At 33.3% G+C, this 14459-nt stretch overlaps 2 protein-coding genes across 5 annotated transcripts in view; both read right to left on the bottom strand.

The window, feature by feature from the left end:
• LOC128922203 (kelch-like protein 3) overlaps positions 1–14459 on the bottom strand; it is a 386371-nt gene that overhangs the window by 19753 nt on the left and 352159 nt on the right. Inside the window, exon 1 of one of the 2 annotated variants that reach the window (XM_054231985.1) lies at positions 8452–8526. The exons of the other annotated variant lie outside the window; for it this stretch is intronic. The gene's annotated coding sequence lies outside the window, so the exon portion shown is untranslated. Of the gene's footprint in view, positions 1–8451; positions 8527–14459 lie in introns of those variants that run through there. 2 annotated transcript variants of the gene reach the window in all.
• On the bottom strand, positions 1584–7782 carry LOC128922194 (kelch-like protein 3). 3 transcript variants are annotated; one of them, XM_054231969.1, is made up of 9 exons: positions 7764–7782; positions 7638–7689; positions 4886–5059; positions 4460–4817; positions 4018–4392; positions 3621–3934; positions 2576–2777; positions 1883–1978; positions 1584–1816 (listed from the first exon to the last, which is right to left on the bottom strand). In XM_054231969.1, the coding sequence occupies exons 1-9, from the start codon at positions 7765–7767 to the stop codon at positions 1601–1603; spliced, it is 1791 nt and encodes a 596-aa protein (XP_054087944.1). In that variant the 5' UTR covers positions 7768–7782; the 3' UTR covers positions 1584–1600. The 3 variants fall into 3 exon arrangements, with proteins under 3 accessions (XP_054087944.1, XP_054087943.1, XP_054087945.1); XM_054231968.1 differs by lacking the exon at positions 7764–7782 and having other exon boundaries at positions 7638–7729; XM_054231970.1 differs by lacking the exon at positions 7764–7782 and having other exon boundaries at positions 7585–7704.

Here is a 14459-nt window from a genome sequence, read left to right as displayed (position 1 = left end):
ACCGTTCTCACCGTGTGATAGATTCGTAAAAACATCAAACAAACTAAACTAATGTTGAGGTAAAAATAATACAAACTACATTAAGTTCCAACCACGCAATGACAATGTAAATTGGTAGAACTTCCTTTATGATAAATAAATATTAAAAAACAAGAAGCCAAAACAAAACAAGTAGGGAAGGGCTAAGTTCGGGTGTAACCGAACGTTTTATACTCTCGCAATTGATTTATTTAACTTTATTTATATTATACAATTTGACCCACATATTCGTCATATATGTGTATTGTATAAAGTCCATTGAAAGTTGGTAACCATAATATTAGGTTAGAAGCACCGAGGCCCTCGTATTCGATATATGGGGGCTTAAAAAACCTATGGTCCGATTTCGGCGATTATTAGAATGGAGCTGCCACACTATAAACGTAGTATTTGTGCAAAGTTCTGCACCGATATCTGCATTAGTGCTTACTTTATATATTGTAAAGTAAACGATTCAGATCGTCTTCAAAGTTCGGGTATATAGGAAGTACGCGTGGTTGTGAAGCGATTTGGCCTATTTTCACATCATATCATTGGGATGTAAGGAAACTAAACAAACAAACCAAGTTTCATTGAAATCGGTCTAGTAGTTCCTGAGCTATGGTTTTAGACCCATAAGTGGGCGACGCCACGCCCATTTTCCATTTTGTAAAAAAATCAGAGTGCAGCTTGCATCTGCCATTTCTTATGTGAAATTTAGTGTTTCTGACGTTTTTGGTTAGTGAGTTAACCAACTTTTAGTAATTTTCAACATAACCTTTGTATGGGAGGTGGGTGAGGTTATTATCCGATTTAAATTTTTGGACGGAAGTGGCTAAAAAACGACTGCAGAAAGTTTGGTTTATATAGCTCTATTGGTTTGCGAGATATGTACAAAGAACCTATTTGGGGGCGGGGTCACGCCCACTTCCCCAAAAAAAAAATACATCCAAATATGCCCCTTCATACCAATTTTTATTTCCATAGCTTTATTTATGGCTTAGTTATGGCACATTATGTGTTTTCGGTTTTCGCCATTTTGTGGGCGTGGCAGTGGTGCCAAGAAATAAGTGTACCAAGTTTCATTAAGATATCTTAATTTTTACTCAAGTTACAGCTTGCACAGACGGACGGACGGACAGACAGACATTCGGATTTGAACTCCACTCTTCACCCTGATGGTATATATGTATCTAACTCGTTTAGTTTTGGGTGTTACAAACAACCGTTATGTGAACAAAACTATAATACTCTCTTTAGCAACTTTGTTGCGAGAGTATAAAAAGAAAACTAAAACAAAAGCGAAAAAATTAGTAAATAAAATATAAAACGGCAAAAATATACATAATTAAAGAAGGAAGATGTAGTAGTCGGAGAATTTACTTGTTTTTTATTTGTTTAAGTTTTCTATAAAAACAACAGAAATTAGTATTAACGCTTTGTTTCCTTTTTTTTAAGAAAAAACAAGAATAATAACATAAACGATTAAAGCAAACTTTGTTTTTTGTTCGCGTTTGATAGAAACTAGTTTGCGACTTCTATTAGTTTATTAAAAAAAAACGGCATTTCCATTATCGTTTGTTTATTTTGAAGTCAGAAAAGTTACAGGTATAACAAAACATGAATATATGTCTCCTTTGGGTAACGAGCTCTTCTGTACCCAACGATCATGATCATATCCTTTGTTATAAACTTCGACCCTTGTCTCATTCTTCACGCTGCCACCAATAGCCCATAGTCTATATTCAAGAGATACACAAAAGAAACGGCGCCAGCAATTACTTTCCAGTGAGCAAATCTGCGAAAATTTTTCGGAAGATTTAGTTTAATATCAAACAATTGTAAAAAGTCAACTACAATTTACCTGATTCCATGTGTTTCGATAAGGATCGTAACGTTCAACAGCTGGGCTACCTTTAAAATAGCCTACAACATAGATGTGACCATTATTTGCAGCTACCTGTAGTAAAAAATTGAAATTAATAATTTATTTAACTTTTTGGTGCAAATAGGACAAATTAATAAGACTTCGACTATTCTCGTAAAATATTTTATTTTGCGTAAATTTGTATATATTTCCACTTGAAACCTAGTCACATCAGCAGTTTTAGAAAAATCTGGCGAAGAGATACCTCACTAAAATCAAGTGTATTTTGTTATTGTGGCAACAGTATGCAATTACGTAAAAGTTTTGAGATATTTGCTTTGTGAATATAAATTCGACATTATATCAGATCTTGGTCTATCAATAATAAAAAATCAGGTTCACATAAGTCGAATAGTTATGTACGGGTTCGTTGTATACGTTGCCACGCGACTAAATTACACAATGTCTACCGTTTGGTTCCGTATTCTTTCCAATTTTTTATCATTGCTTTTCGAAGAAGAATTCGCGAAAATTTAATACCTTTTAAAATTTTCATATATTTTTTGTAATTTTTTTTTTAATTTGCAAAATCGTCTAAAAGTGAGATTTATCTTTTCATTATTTATTTGAAAAGTTAACTAGTTATCAATTGGTCCCCATTAAATCAAGCATTGGTTTTTTATAACTTACACTAAGGCCCGAATACTCTTCCCGCATAACTGCACAATAAGTCCAACTATTCGAATCCGGGTTATAGCATTCCACTGATTTTAAGGTTTTTCCATTCGAACCGCCTATTATGTAAACTTTACCATTCAAAGACAGTGCACCGGCCTCGCAACGTGCTGTAATCAAAGGTTCCACAAATTCCCAACCATTGAATGCCGTATACCTGGAAATAAACAATAAAAAATTAATACTTATTTATTACATTGAAGTGATCAGCATTGTCTTTCGTAACATTAACGAGCGTCCACGGTGAAATTTTAGCCTATCCTTTGTACTTATGACATTCGATTCCATATTATATTTTTCACTTTTTCAATTTTTTAATAAATATTTTTTTAATAGCTTGTACATAATGCAGGTATGTGTAGTAGATTAGGATTATGTACCTGTATAACACTACTATGTGTGTGTGTGTGTCACATACATGAATTAGGCGTCTTACTTAACGCATTTTGTGATTCGCTCTTCATATTTACACATAAGCTGAATTTTTGGTTTATGAAACACAATACTTAATATTCGCAGATTATTATTATACTCTCGCACCATGTTGCACAGATAATAGTTGAAAACTACTAAGAGTGCTTTAATTATGTAAGGAATAGCAACAGTAACCCTAAATTTTATGGTAAAGATTTTTAAGATATTCAAAAGAAATTCAATTGAGTGCTCTAATATAGTATGTATAATCATGGATTTGCTGTAGCTTTGTTGACGAAAATTGCTGAAAACGGTCCAGGAATTACCACAGTTCCAATATACTATATATAACGACTTGCTATATTTTGGTGGCCGTTACGACGAATATATAGTTAAATTGTGTGTTATCTTCATAAAATTAAATATATCAGTTGCGAGGGTATAAAATGTTCGGTGGCACCCGAACTTAGCCCTTCCTTACTTGCCAAATTGTGACTAACGTACTGTTCCATTTATGTAGATACATATACATATGTATATATAAATTAATAAAATTTAAAAAATCGGTCAGACACTAGGTACTTACCTTTCAACTGACTGCAAAATAGTATCATTCTCACCACGACCACCAATAGCGTATATTTTTCCATCTAATTCGACAACACTGTGCAAACGTCTTGCTTGATTCATTTCTCGCAATTCTTGCCATGTTTTATTTATTACGTTCCAGCTGAAAAACCTTTTGGATGCTGACTTATAGGGAGCACCACCAATAAATAATAAATTGTCATCCTTTAAAATCGCATTATAGTTCGCACTATCCTCATTTATACTCGCATATTTTTGCCATTTGTCCTCAGGTTTGTTATATTGAAGTACACATGGTTTCGTCGCATTATCCTTTGATTATATCAAAAATAAATATTGTGCTTACATTAGTTAGAGATATTAAATTTTGAATATAAACCGCTGTGAGCGCTTACCTCTTGATAAATCATCAGCAATGTTTTTTCATCAGTATTCCTAGCATCGAGCCCTGTACGCGATTCTGTAAATCGGCTATTTATCTGTGACCGTGCTGCAGGCTTACTGATCCACATGGACGCCTGGAGAGCCAACAACTCACAGCCAGGTAATGACTGAATGTGAGTCAAGAGGAAGCCCACATCGAATTGCGTGAGCCGCAGGCACGCGACTAAACGAGGGAGGTGTTCTTGACGCGCAGAAACATCGTGATTATACCAACGAGATATGGCACCATATGCATCTTCCTCACAGGTTATATTCAAATTTTCCGATTCTATAAGGCATTGCAATTTCTCAACATCAAAATTGAGAAACTCGTCGCGTTTGCTGATCTAGTATTAACAAAAACGAAATTTTAATTACGCCATTGTGTATCAATACGTGCAGGATTAGACTCACCTCTAAGAAATTCTGTATTTCGTATTCGTGGATTTTCCGCTTGACAAGTTCACATTGCGTTTCGCGTTCTAACGCATATACACCCTGTAATGTGCATTCATCAATGTGCGACATAATGAAGTCCATGCACATGGTCGCGGCATCTTCCAATTGCAACACGATTGCCGCCTTGAGCGTCGCAGCAACATTGTCAACTGTAACCAGCGCCTGTCCTGTGTAGCAAAATGTTATTAAGCGCTCAAAGATATCACTATCAATATCATTTATTTCGATGACAAGAGCATTGCCTCGATCGCCGTTGAAGAGGTTCTCGAAGTAAGGACTCGCTGCTGAGAGTATCAAACGATGCGCGGGTACACTGTGAAAAAAAATTACAAATTCAAATCAATATATTTTTAAGGGACATTCAAACAAGGTAATACTTACAAAGCCTCTGGGTTAGAAACTTTAAAAGTCACATCAATTAGAGACTGTTCATCGTAGAAGCAAAATATTTTCTTCATTAACTTGTCCATGAAAAATGGTTTCAATTCACTCAAATTACACTGTGAAGTAGTTTCTTGTGTAGTACTTGTGGCCATTTTAAATTGTTGAACTTTCCTGTTGCGATGATAAATTATTAAATGGAAAATAATTGTTTTGAATAAAGTCAATTCAACTTGAGCTTTGCTTTCTAGTTTCATCTAGTTTAAACTGTTGGACGTGGATGCATTCGCTCCATAACTACGACAAACGGTTTTACGTAGTCGAAATGTACCATTTTCTATATCGGACTGGTCGCAGTCCTATTTTGGTAGCGCGTTAAACTCTGAGCTCGATAATAAACTAAGCACAATACCTTATAGTGATCATAGCATTTAATCTAAGATTCAACAATCGCTAAGTGTAGAAATTCGATACTCAGATGTATTAAGTCATCTTTATAAAGATCTCTCAGTATCTATAGAAATAAAATAACGGATATAGTTATTTCGCCTAAGATCTTAAAACTAAAATCCCTCTAACTTACATCCAAAATTATGGGTTTATTGACTACCGTTTTTTGTATAATTGTCAATTGCCATATTCAATTAAAATTCTTTTGTACGATTTAATTCACACTTGTATTACTATTTTACAAAAATCAATCCTCCACCTTAAAATCGTTGAAATTGAGACAAAAATGTTTGAATTAGTTTTCACTTTATATGAACATACAGTGGCTCACAGCCAAAGTGATGCTAAAAATCGTGTTTATATTTCGAAATTAAAAACTTTTACTAATTTTTTGATTAGGTACAAATATGTTTAATCTTTTAAATACAAAAAACTCAACAATTATTTTTTTTTCAAGCATTAAGTAAAAACATATACATATATATACCGGAATACACGTTCACAGCCAAAATGATGCACACATTTTTACCGTTAGGGCGTCAACTTTGCAGCGATTTTCGAATGCAAACTAAATACCGTTATAAATATGAGCTATTCTGGGATAATATTTGATAGTTTTAACATTTTAATATTGTCATTTGTGAAGTGTAGTTCAAAATGGGTCGCCAAACAAGTATTGAGGTGCACGAGTTAATCTTGAAGCAATATAAAGACGGAAAAAGTCAACGTAAAATCGCGGAAATTGTGAAGCTGAGTCAAAGAACTGTTCAAGAACTTGTCAGCATATCATTGAACGTTATGTCCGTGAAAATCGTGTTGCAAATCAAAAGAATACGGCTCATAATAAAATGTTTAATGAAAGTGATTCTCATTGGATTGTATGGAAAATACGAGAAAATCCCCAATTAAGTGCTCCAATTTTATGCAGCGAAGTTAAAAATATCTGGGGAAGCAAAGTCATCCGGAAACCATAAGAAGAGTGCTCAGAGAAGTTGATTTTTATGAATGCACAGCCCAAAATAAGCCATACATCAATGCAAAAAATCGAAGTACAAGGTTGAAGTTTGCAAAAGAACATTTATATAAGAGTGAAAGCTTCTGGAATACCGTAATTTTTGCAGATGTAAGTAAATTCAACCTATGTAGATCAGATGGAAAGAGTTATGTATGGAGAAGAGCAAATGCTGAACTACAACCGCAAAATCTACGTAGCAGATTATACTTGCTTTAATATTTTTTATACGGCTGCATCACTTTGGCTGTGATCCACTGTATGTATATTTTAATGCCTAAGACATACATATGGTTTCCGTACTACAATGTGTACGACAATAAAAGCTCAAGAAACCATGTACCATCATAGTGACACACATGTAGTATTGTACTACATATGTTTACGTCCATCAGAAAGCAAAATGGATCCTGACTTAGTTATAACTGCAAGCAATATGAAAATATTCTTTTCCATTATAATTATTACTTCTCAACATTTTTATAAATTTTGTTTTTTGATTTCAGTTTATTTCGAATTTAATTTATTTTCTCTATGTCAAAACCATTGTAGTACATTTCACAACACCACATAATTTCAATGGTTTCTAGAACTCTTTTGTAGTACGAAATACCATTTACTTGCAAACAAAATTCGGAACACCAGTGATACACATATGGTTTATGTAGCATACTATAATATGTACTACATGTCTGTCTCAGGTATAACTATATGTTTCCATATTTGTATTCTTTTGAATTTTTTATTATTTATCCTTTGTTCACTTTAAAAATCTACTAAATCTAAATAAATTTCGTCACAGTGGCAGCCATGTGCCTAGTATTACTGAGATTTATTCGCTCAATCTGTTTATCAGCAAATTGTAGAGAACTAACAACAAGCCACAAGTGAGCGGCTAAATGTCTGTCAACAATAATAAAAATATGAAAAAAATCGACACTCTGAACAATACAACTATGAGCGCTCTCATATGTTGACTCTCACTTAGCGCCGAACCGGGTGGGGATTTCAGCAAATGTTACTTAGTATACACATAATATTAGCGTTCTTTTTGTTGTATTTGCTTTTATAAATCACTAAATTAATACGATCAATATAGACGCTATTCCTTTTCTAACAATATAACAATATTACGAAAAAACAACAATTGAATAGAATTCAAAATGTATGTATTTACTCGTATGTACTATATATATAATATTTTATATATGTATGTATATATATGTAGACTTCATACCGTAACCACTCACGAAGTGACTGAAATATAAACTTTTTTGCACCGCTACTCACGCTGTACTGAAGAAGCAGTTTTCGATACCATAGCTATTAACCGCAACCAGAACTTCGATGAAAGCGCATGAAAACATTATAAAACTCTCTGCATTGATGAGAGATCTCAAGTGATCGTATACTTACACATACCGGTTGTCACTAATACACACAAGCGAAGAGCGTAAAACGAGCGCCTACGATGAGACAATACGATCAAACTGCAATCAGCAGTTGACTGAGCAGTTTTATGCGAATGAAGTTATATATTTTACGTATGAAATAAAAGCAATTATTCCATTGTAAAATAGCATAGAACGACTTTTTTGAATTTCTACATTAATCAAATTGACTATAATTTGAAAAATTTATTAAGATAGGTAGGAAAAAGCTGAGGATATGTTGCAAGCGATTAAAAGAAGGGAAGCAAATAATGATCGAACCCTTTTCAGTTTCATCAGACGGCAAATAATAATTTTCATTAAATTAACGCTATTCGATAATCTATTTGCTTTCATTTAGAGTCTAAAATATAAAAGGGTAAGTGTGTGACAGCTAAAGACTACACATTATTAATCCAGAGAGCCCCTCTCTTAGCACATACATGCATACATATATATATTAACACTGAATTCGGGGTTTTCCCTCAAATACTGACACACACTTTTCTGTTTAAAGAAGATTTTCTTTTTTATTGTACTTGTTTCTATATATCACTAAATTAATATGATCAATATAGATCGCCACTCTCATTATAACAAAATTACAATATCGTGAAAAAACAACAATTGCGTAAAGCAAATAATATATACATACTATAATGTATACTTCATACCGTAACAACACTCCAAGTGAATGTAATTTGAACGTATTTGCTTCGCTATTAACGCGATACTGTGGAAAATTTCTCGATATCATAGCTACTAACTACAACCAGAACTTTAACGAAAGAGCATAAAAATATTATAAAACTCTCGGCATTGATAAGAGAGCGTAAGTGATCGTATACTTACACATACGGATTTGTCACTAACACGCACAAGCGAAGAGCGTGATACGAGCACCTACGATGAGATAATACGACCAAACTGCAATCAGCAGTTTTATGGGGATGAAGTTATATATTTGACGTATGAAAGGAAAACAATTATTCCATTGTAAAATAGCATAAAATTAACTTTTTAAATTACTACATTAACCACATATACTGACTATCCTAAATCTTATCCTATACTAAATATAAAATATTGTTAGTTTTATTACTGATACACATACTGTAGGGTGCGGCATAGACCCACTATCTCTCACTCTCAACCAGTGCAAGCAGTCTGGAACATTTTCTTTAGCTTAGTAAACACACTAACAAAATCTCTATTTGTGATGATCGTTTGATTGTGATGGTGCTCATCCCAGCTACTAACCAAAGCAAATATGAAGTGAACTCTTTTATAACATTTAATAGTATTGCCACTAGGGGGGAAAATAAATTTTGATATTTTTTAATATATTTCTTGTTTCTATTTTACGTTTTTGTTTTTAATGTATTTAGTAACCACAAAAACATTGTATTAAATTACCTATGTACATACAATTTGAGTATTTAATTTATCTCGTTTAATGAATGACCACAAAACAACTTTTCTTATACCTAAGACGACATACATATGGTTTCCATACTATTATATGTACTACAATAAAAGCTCTAGAAACCATGAACCAGCATAGTGACACACATATAGTATATTGTACTATGTTTACATTCATCAGCTGATACAAATAAATTCAAACAAAATGTAATTATGAATAACAGGCAGGAAAATTGATCCGGACTTAATTAAAGGGTGATTTTTTAAGAGCTTGATAACTTTTTTAAAAAAAAAAACGCATAAAATTTCAAAATCTCATCGGTTCTTTATTTGAAACGTTAGATTGGTTCATGACATTTACTTTTTGAAGATAATTTCATTTAAATGTTGACCGCGGCTGCGTCTTAGGTGGTCCATTCGGAAAGTCCAATTTTGGGCAACTTTTTCGAGCATTTCGGCCGGAATAGCCCGAATTTCTTCGGAAATGTTGTCTTCCAAAGCTGGAATAGTTGCTGGCTTATTTCTGTAGACTTTAGACTTGACGTAGCCCCACAAAAAATAGTCTAAAGGCGTTAAATCGCATGATCTTGGTGGCCAACTTACGGGTCCATTTCTTGAGATGAATTGTTCTCCGAAGTTTTCCCTCAAAATGGCCATAGAATCGCGAGCTGTGTGGCATGTAGCGCCATCTTGTTGAAACCACATGTCAACCAAGTTCAGTTCTTCCATTTTTGGCAACAAAAAGTTTGTTAGCATCGAACGATAGCGATCGCCATTCACCGTAACGTTGCGTCCAACAGCATCTTTGAAAAAATACGGTCCAATGATTCCACCAGCGTACAAACCACACCAAACAGTGCATTTTTCGGGATGCATGGGCAGTTCTTGAACGGCTTCTGGTTGCTCTTCACCCCAAATGCGGCAATTTTGCTTATTTACGTAGCCATTCAACCAGAAATGAGCCTCATCGCTGAACAAAATTTGTCGATAAAAAAGCGGATTTCACATTTCGAACCGAACACTGATTTTGGTAATAAAATTCAATGATTTGCAAGCGTTGCTCGTTAGTAAGTCTATTCATGATGAAATGTCAAAGCATACTGAGCATCTTTCTCTTTGACACCATGTCTGAAATCCCACGTGATCTGTCAAATACTAATGCATGAAAATCCTAACCTCAAAAAAATCACCCGTTATAACTTGAAGCAATCTTAAAATATTATTGTCCAATATAATTATTACATATTTTCACATCATTTTTTTTTTTTCAAATTTTGTTTTTTTGATTTCAATTAATTTTTAATTTAATTTATTTTCTGTATGTCAAATTGTCCGAAAACATATGATTATGACAGAAGAGCTTAAAGCTTTCGGTGTGTTCAATGCAATCCATTGTAGTACATTTCACAACACCACAAAATTTCAATGGTTTCTAGAACTCTATTGTAGTACGGAACACCATTTGCTTTCAAACAAAATTCGGAACACCGGTGATACACATATGGTTTCTGAAGCATACTACAATGTATACTACATGTCTGTCTCAGGTATTAGCTTATACACAAGCGTTCGGTTTTAGAATTCTTTTTAAATTTATAACGCGACTAAACGAAAATTTCTTCCTCCTATACTTTCACCAAATTTTTTGTAGTCTATCCTGCTTTGAGGCTTATGTTGAGCAACCTTACATTTCATTAAATGCCATATGTGCTCAAAAGAATTGAAGACGGGAGAGTTTCCTTTCCAATCCATGTAAAGAATTCCTAGGTCTGAAAAATTCCTCATTTGTAAAGAAATCATAAAAGTTTTTTAAATAATTTTTTTCTAAAATATAAGAATAATGCCCATATTGCTCTTCTACAAAAGGTCCTACGTTTATTATTCCGTCAGTAAGTAACAAAGGGTCACGTGCGTAAAAAGAAAAGCATATCAAAATTCTAAATAATTTATAATGCCCACAAAACGTCGTACGTACGGCAAATGGTCAGCACAGTATAAGTTAAATTTGTTTTCATATGATCATATGACATTTCGCCATTGCTCTACGATGGTCTCCTACCGCAAAGTCGGAAAAATCAAAAGCCTCCTTACAATCCTTAAACTAACGTTTACTCTATATTGTTACTCAATGTCCGTTCTAATTATTTCACCTCTTTTGAATCGCTCCTTGAGGCACATCCTATGGATAACACCATTTGTTCGTCTAGAAGTCTTTTTTCTTGGACTGTCCATACTTTTGATCCCCAATTAATCTTCCTGATAATTTTTCTTTAATCAATTTAGCTCCGAGGGATGACTGCAACCTAAACTTTGCCGAATTTCTTGGAGTAAGACTCCTTCTTTGGCCAATGTAAAAATTTTCTTTAATCAATTTTGATCCGAGGGACGACTGCAACCTAAACTTTGCCGAATTTCTTGGAATAAGACTCCTTCTTTGGCCAATGTAAAAATTTTCTTTAATCAATTTAGATCCGAGGGATGACTGCAACCTATCCCCTTTCACACTTTCTTGAAATAAGACTCCTTCTTTGGCCAATATAAGAATTATAAATTTTTCAACGATTGTCTGTCCCTTATATTTCGAGCTCATTTTATAAGTCTCATTTACTTTCAAGTGATTTCGTTTACAACTGAGTGTGCTTTGTATTTCATTATACTCTCGCAACAATGTTGCTAGCAACAAAGTTGCTAGAGAGTATTATAGTTTTGTTCACATAACGGTTGTTTGTAACACCCAAAACTAAACGAGTTAGATATAGGGTTATATATACCAAACTGATCAGAGTGAAGAGTAGAGTTCAAATCCGAATGTCTGTCCGTCCGTCCGTCTGTGCAAGCTGTAACTTGAGTAAAGATTAAGATATCTTAATGAAACTTGGCACACTTATTTCTTGAATAGGAAGGTTGCTTTCGAAAAGGAGCAAAATCGGACCACTGCCACGCCCAAAAAATGGCGAAAACCGAAAACACATAAAGTGCCATAAGTAAGCCATAAATAAAGATAAGGAAATAAAATTTGGTATGAAGGATCGCACTATGAAGGGGCATATTTGGATGTAATTTTTTTGTGGAGGTGGCCCCGCCCCTACTAAGTTTTTTGTACATATCTCGGAAACCAATAGAGCTATATAAACCCGTCGTTCTTTTAGTCACTTCTTAATACAGTCCAAAAATGAAAGAAATCGGATAATAACCACGCCCACCTCCCATACAAAGATTAGGTTGAAAATTACTAAAAGTGGGTTAACTCACTAACGAAAAACGTCAGAAACACTAAATTTCACATAAGAAATGGCAGATGAAAGCTGCACTCAGATTTTTTTACAAAATGGGAAATGGGCGTGGCGTCGTCCACTGATGGGTCAAAAACCATTTCTCAGGAACTACTCGACCGATTTCAGGGAAACTTGGTTTGTAATAGTTGCTATATGTTGTGAAAAAAGGCCAAATCGCTTCACAACCAAGCCTACTTCCTATATACCAGAACTTTGAAGATGATCTGAATCGTTACAATATATAAAGTAAGCACTAGTGAACTTGCCGAACTTTGCACAAATACTATGTTTATAGTGTGGCTTCCCCATTCTAAAAATCGCCGAAGTCGGACCATATGTTTTTAAGGCCCCATATATTGAACACGAGAACTTCGGTGCTTCTAACCTAATATTATGGATTCCAACTTTTAATGGACTTTATACAATATATATGACGAATATGTGGGTCATATTGTGTATTATATAATATTATAAATAAAGTTAAATAAATAAATTGCGAGAGTATAAAATGTTCAGTTACACCTGAACTTAGCCCTTCCTTACTTGTTTTTAATGTATTTTATAAACAACACATCACTTACATAATTCCAAAAAAAAAATCAATTCGATATCGGAGAATATTCGGTGTAGACTCCGTACCAGTACTAAATTTTCATACCTCACGTCAGTTGAGTTCGTTCCAATGATTCCATACTATATTGGTGTGTATTATGTTCTAAATTTTTTAAGAGCTTTTCAAAAAAAATTAAATTAACACAAATAAAGTAGGAAATAAATTAAGAGAAATTATTACCTAAATAAATTATCCTTTTTTTCGCTAAACTAAATTTTTATATTGACCTTAATATCACTGAATAATAAAAAAAATGAAAATACGCTGTTTTTCATTGAACCTGAAATTTTTCTCTTTAAAAAATTATTGTTTTTATACAAATCTTTTGGTTTTTTTAATAAACACACCATCATTAAAAATTCCAATTGTTTTAATACCCGGCGATATTTATTTTCATAAAGGCTTAAGAAATTTTTAAATGAAATAAAAAACTAAGTTTTTAATTTGAGATTGCAAATTATTTCAAGAAAATTAATGTTAAATCTATGATCTCTTTCAGATCTCTTATTATTAGAGTGTCCATTTCATGTAAATACAAATTTCTTTTCATTATATTTGTTTTTTAATTATTTAATTGGTGGTTTTTCAAATTTGTGTTCAAAAAACGCAACAAAATAATTCGTGGATAAACCAAACATTCCACCGTTTTTTTTTATTTAATATTTTCAAATGAAATGATCTTTTTCAAATGAAATGAGAAAGTTTATGATGTTAAAACAATTTTGAATTGCATGAAACTTGAAAACTTGAAACTATTTAAGTTAATCAAAAACACTACTTGTTGTAAAGATTTTGAGTTTTGTTCCAAAGTTTCCAAAGAAAAATAATCAAATAAATACTAGCAGACCCCTCCGGCTTCGCACGGGTTTAAACAAACATTTCAAAAGTTATGAGTTTTTACACACTTATACACACTCTCCCATACATATCTATGTACTTTACCGTTTCTTGCGTGGGTCCATTTTAAAAAAGTAAAATGAGAAAAATTCGAACATGAAATTATACTTTATTTGCAATGAGGTAAAACTTGATTACGACCTCTAGACTTTGGTGTCCGATGTCTTTCTCTCTGATTATGAAGGCGTTCGACTCCCTAGTGCGAGCTTGTATATTTCTAATATTTTTGTTCTTCAAGCCGTAGTTGATTCTCAAGCGCGTACTTGGGCGGTTGTGAAATTTTGTTCAACAATCATTTGCGATCGGTCGATAATCGATTCTCGCGCATGTGATTTGAAATTATTTCCTTAATAGCTATAAAAATGTAATTGAAAATTATAAGAAATACTCGAGTCGCTACGCTGTTCGGATAGTTGAAAGTTACAATATATTATTAACTGAAAAAATTAAAATAAGATGGATTTAGTTCTGG

Source organism: Zeugodacus cucurbitae, chromosome 5 (assembly GCF_028554725.1).
Source record: "Zeugodacus cucurbitae isolate PBARC_wt_2022May chromosome 5, idZeuCucr1.2, whole genome shotgun sequence".
NCBI classification, from domain to species: Eukaryota; Metazoa; Arthropoda; class Insecta; order Diptera; family Tephritidae; genus Zeugodacus; species Zeugodacus cucurbitae.
The sequence above is the reverse complement of the archived record's forward strand: the minus strand, read 5'-3'. Positions and strand labels throughout refer to the sequence as shown.

What these genes read in the sequence shown, in the direction of transcription:
- LOC128922194 (XM_054231968.1), bottom strand. Translation starts at nt 7,714, where the DNA reads ATGTTTTCATGCGCTTTCATCGAAGTTCTGGTTGCGGTTAATAGCTAT. An exon ending in AAATACAGAATTTCTTAGAG is followed by an intron (nt 4,393 to 4,459) that starts GTGAGTCTAATC and finishes TGTTAATACTAG; the next exon opens with ATCAGCAAACGCGACGAGTT. An exon ending in ATCGAAACACATGGAATCAG is followed by an intron (nt 1,817 to 1,882) that starts GTAAATTGTAGT and finishes AAATTTTCGCAG; the next exon opens with ATTTGCTCACTGGAAAGTAA.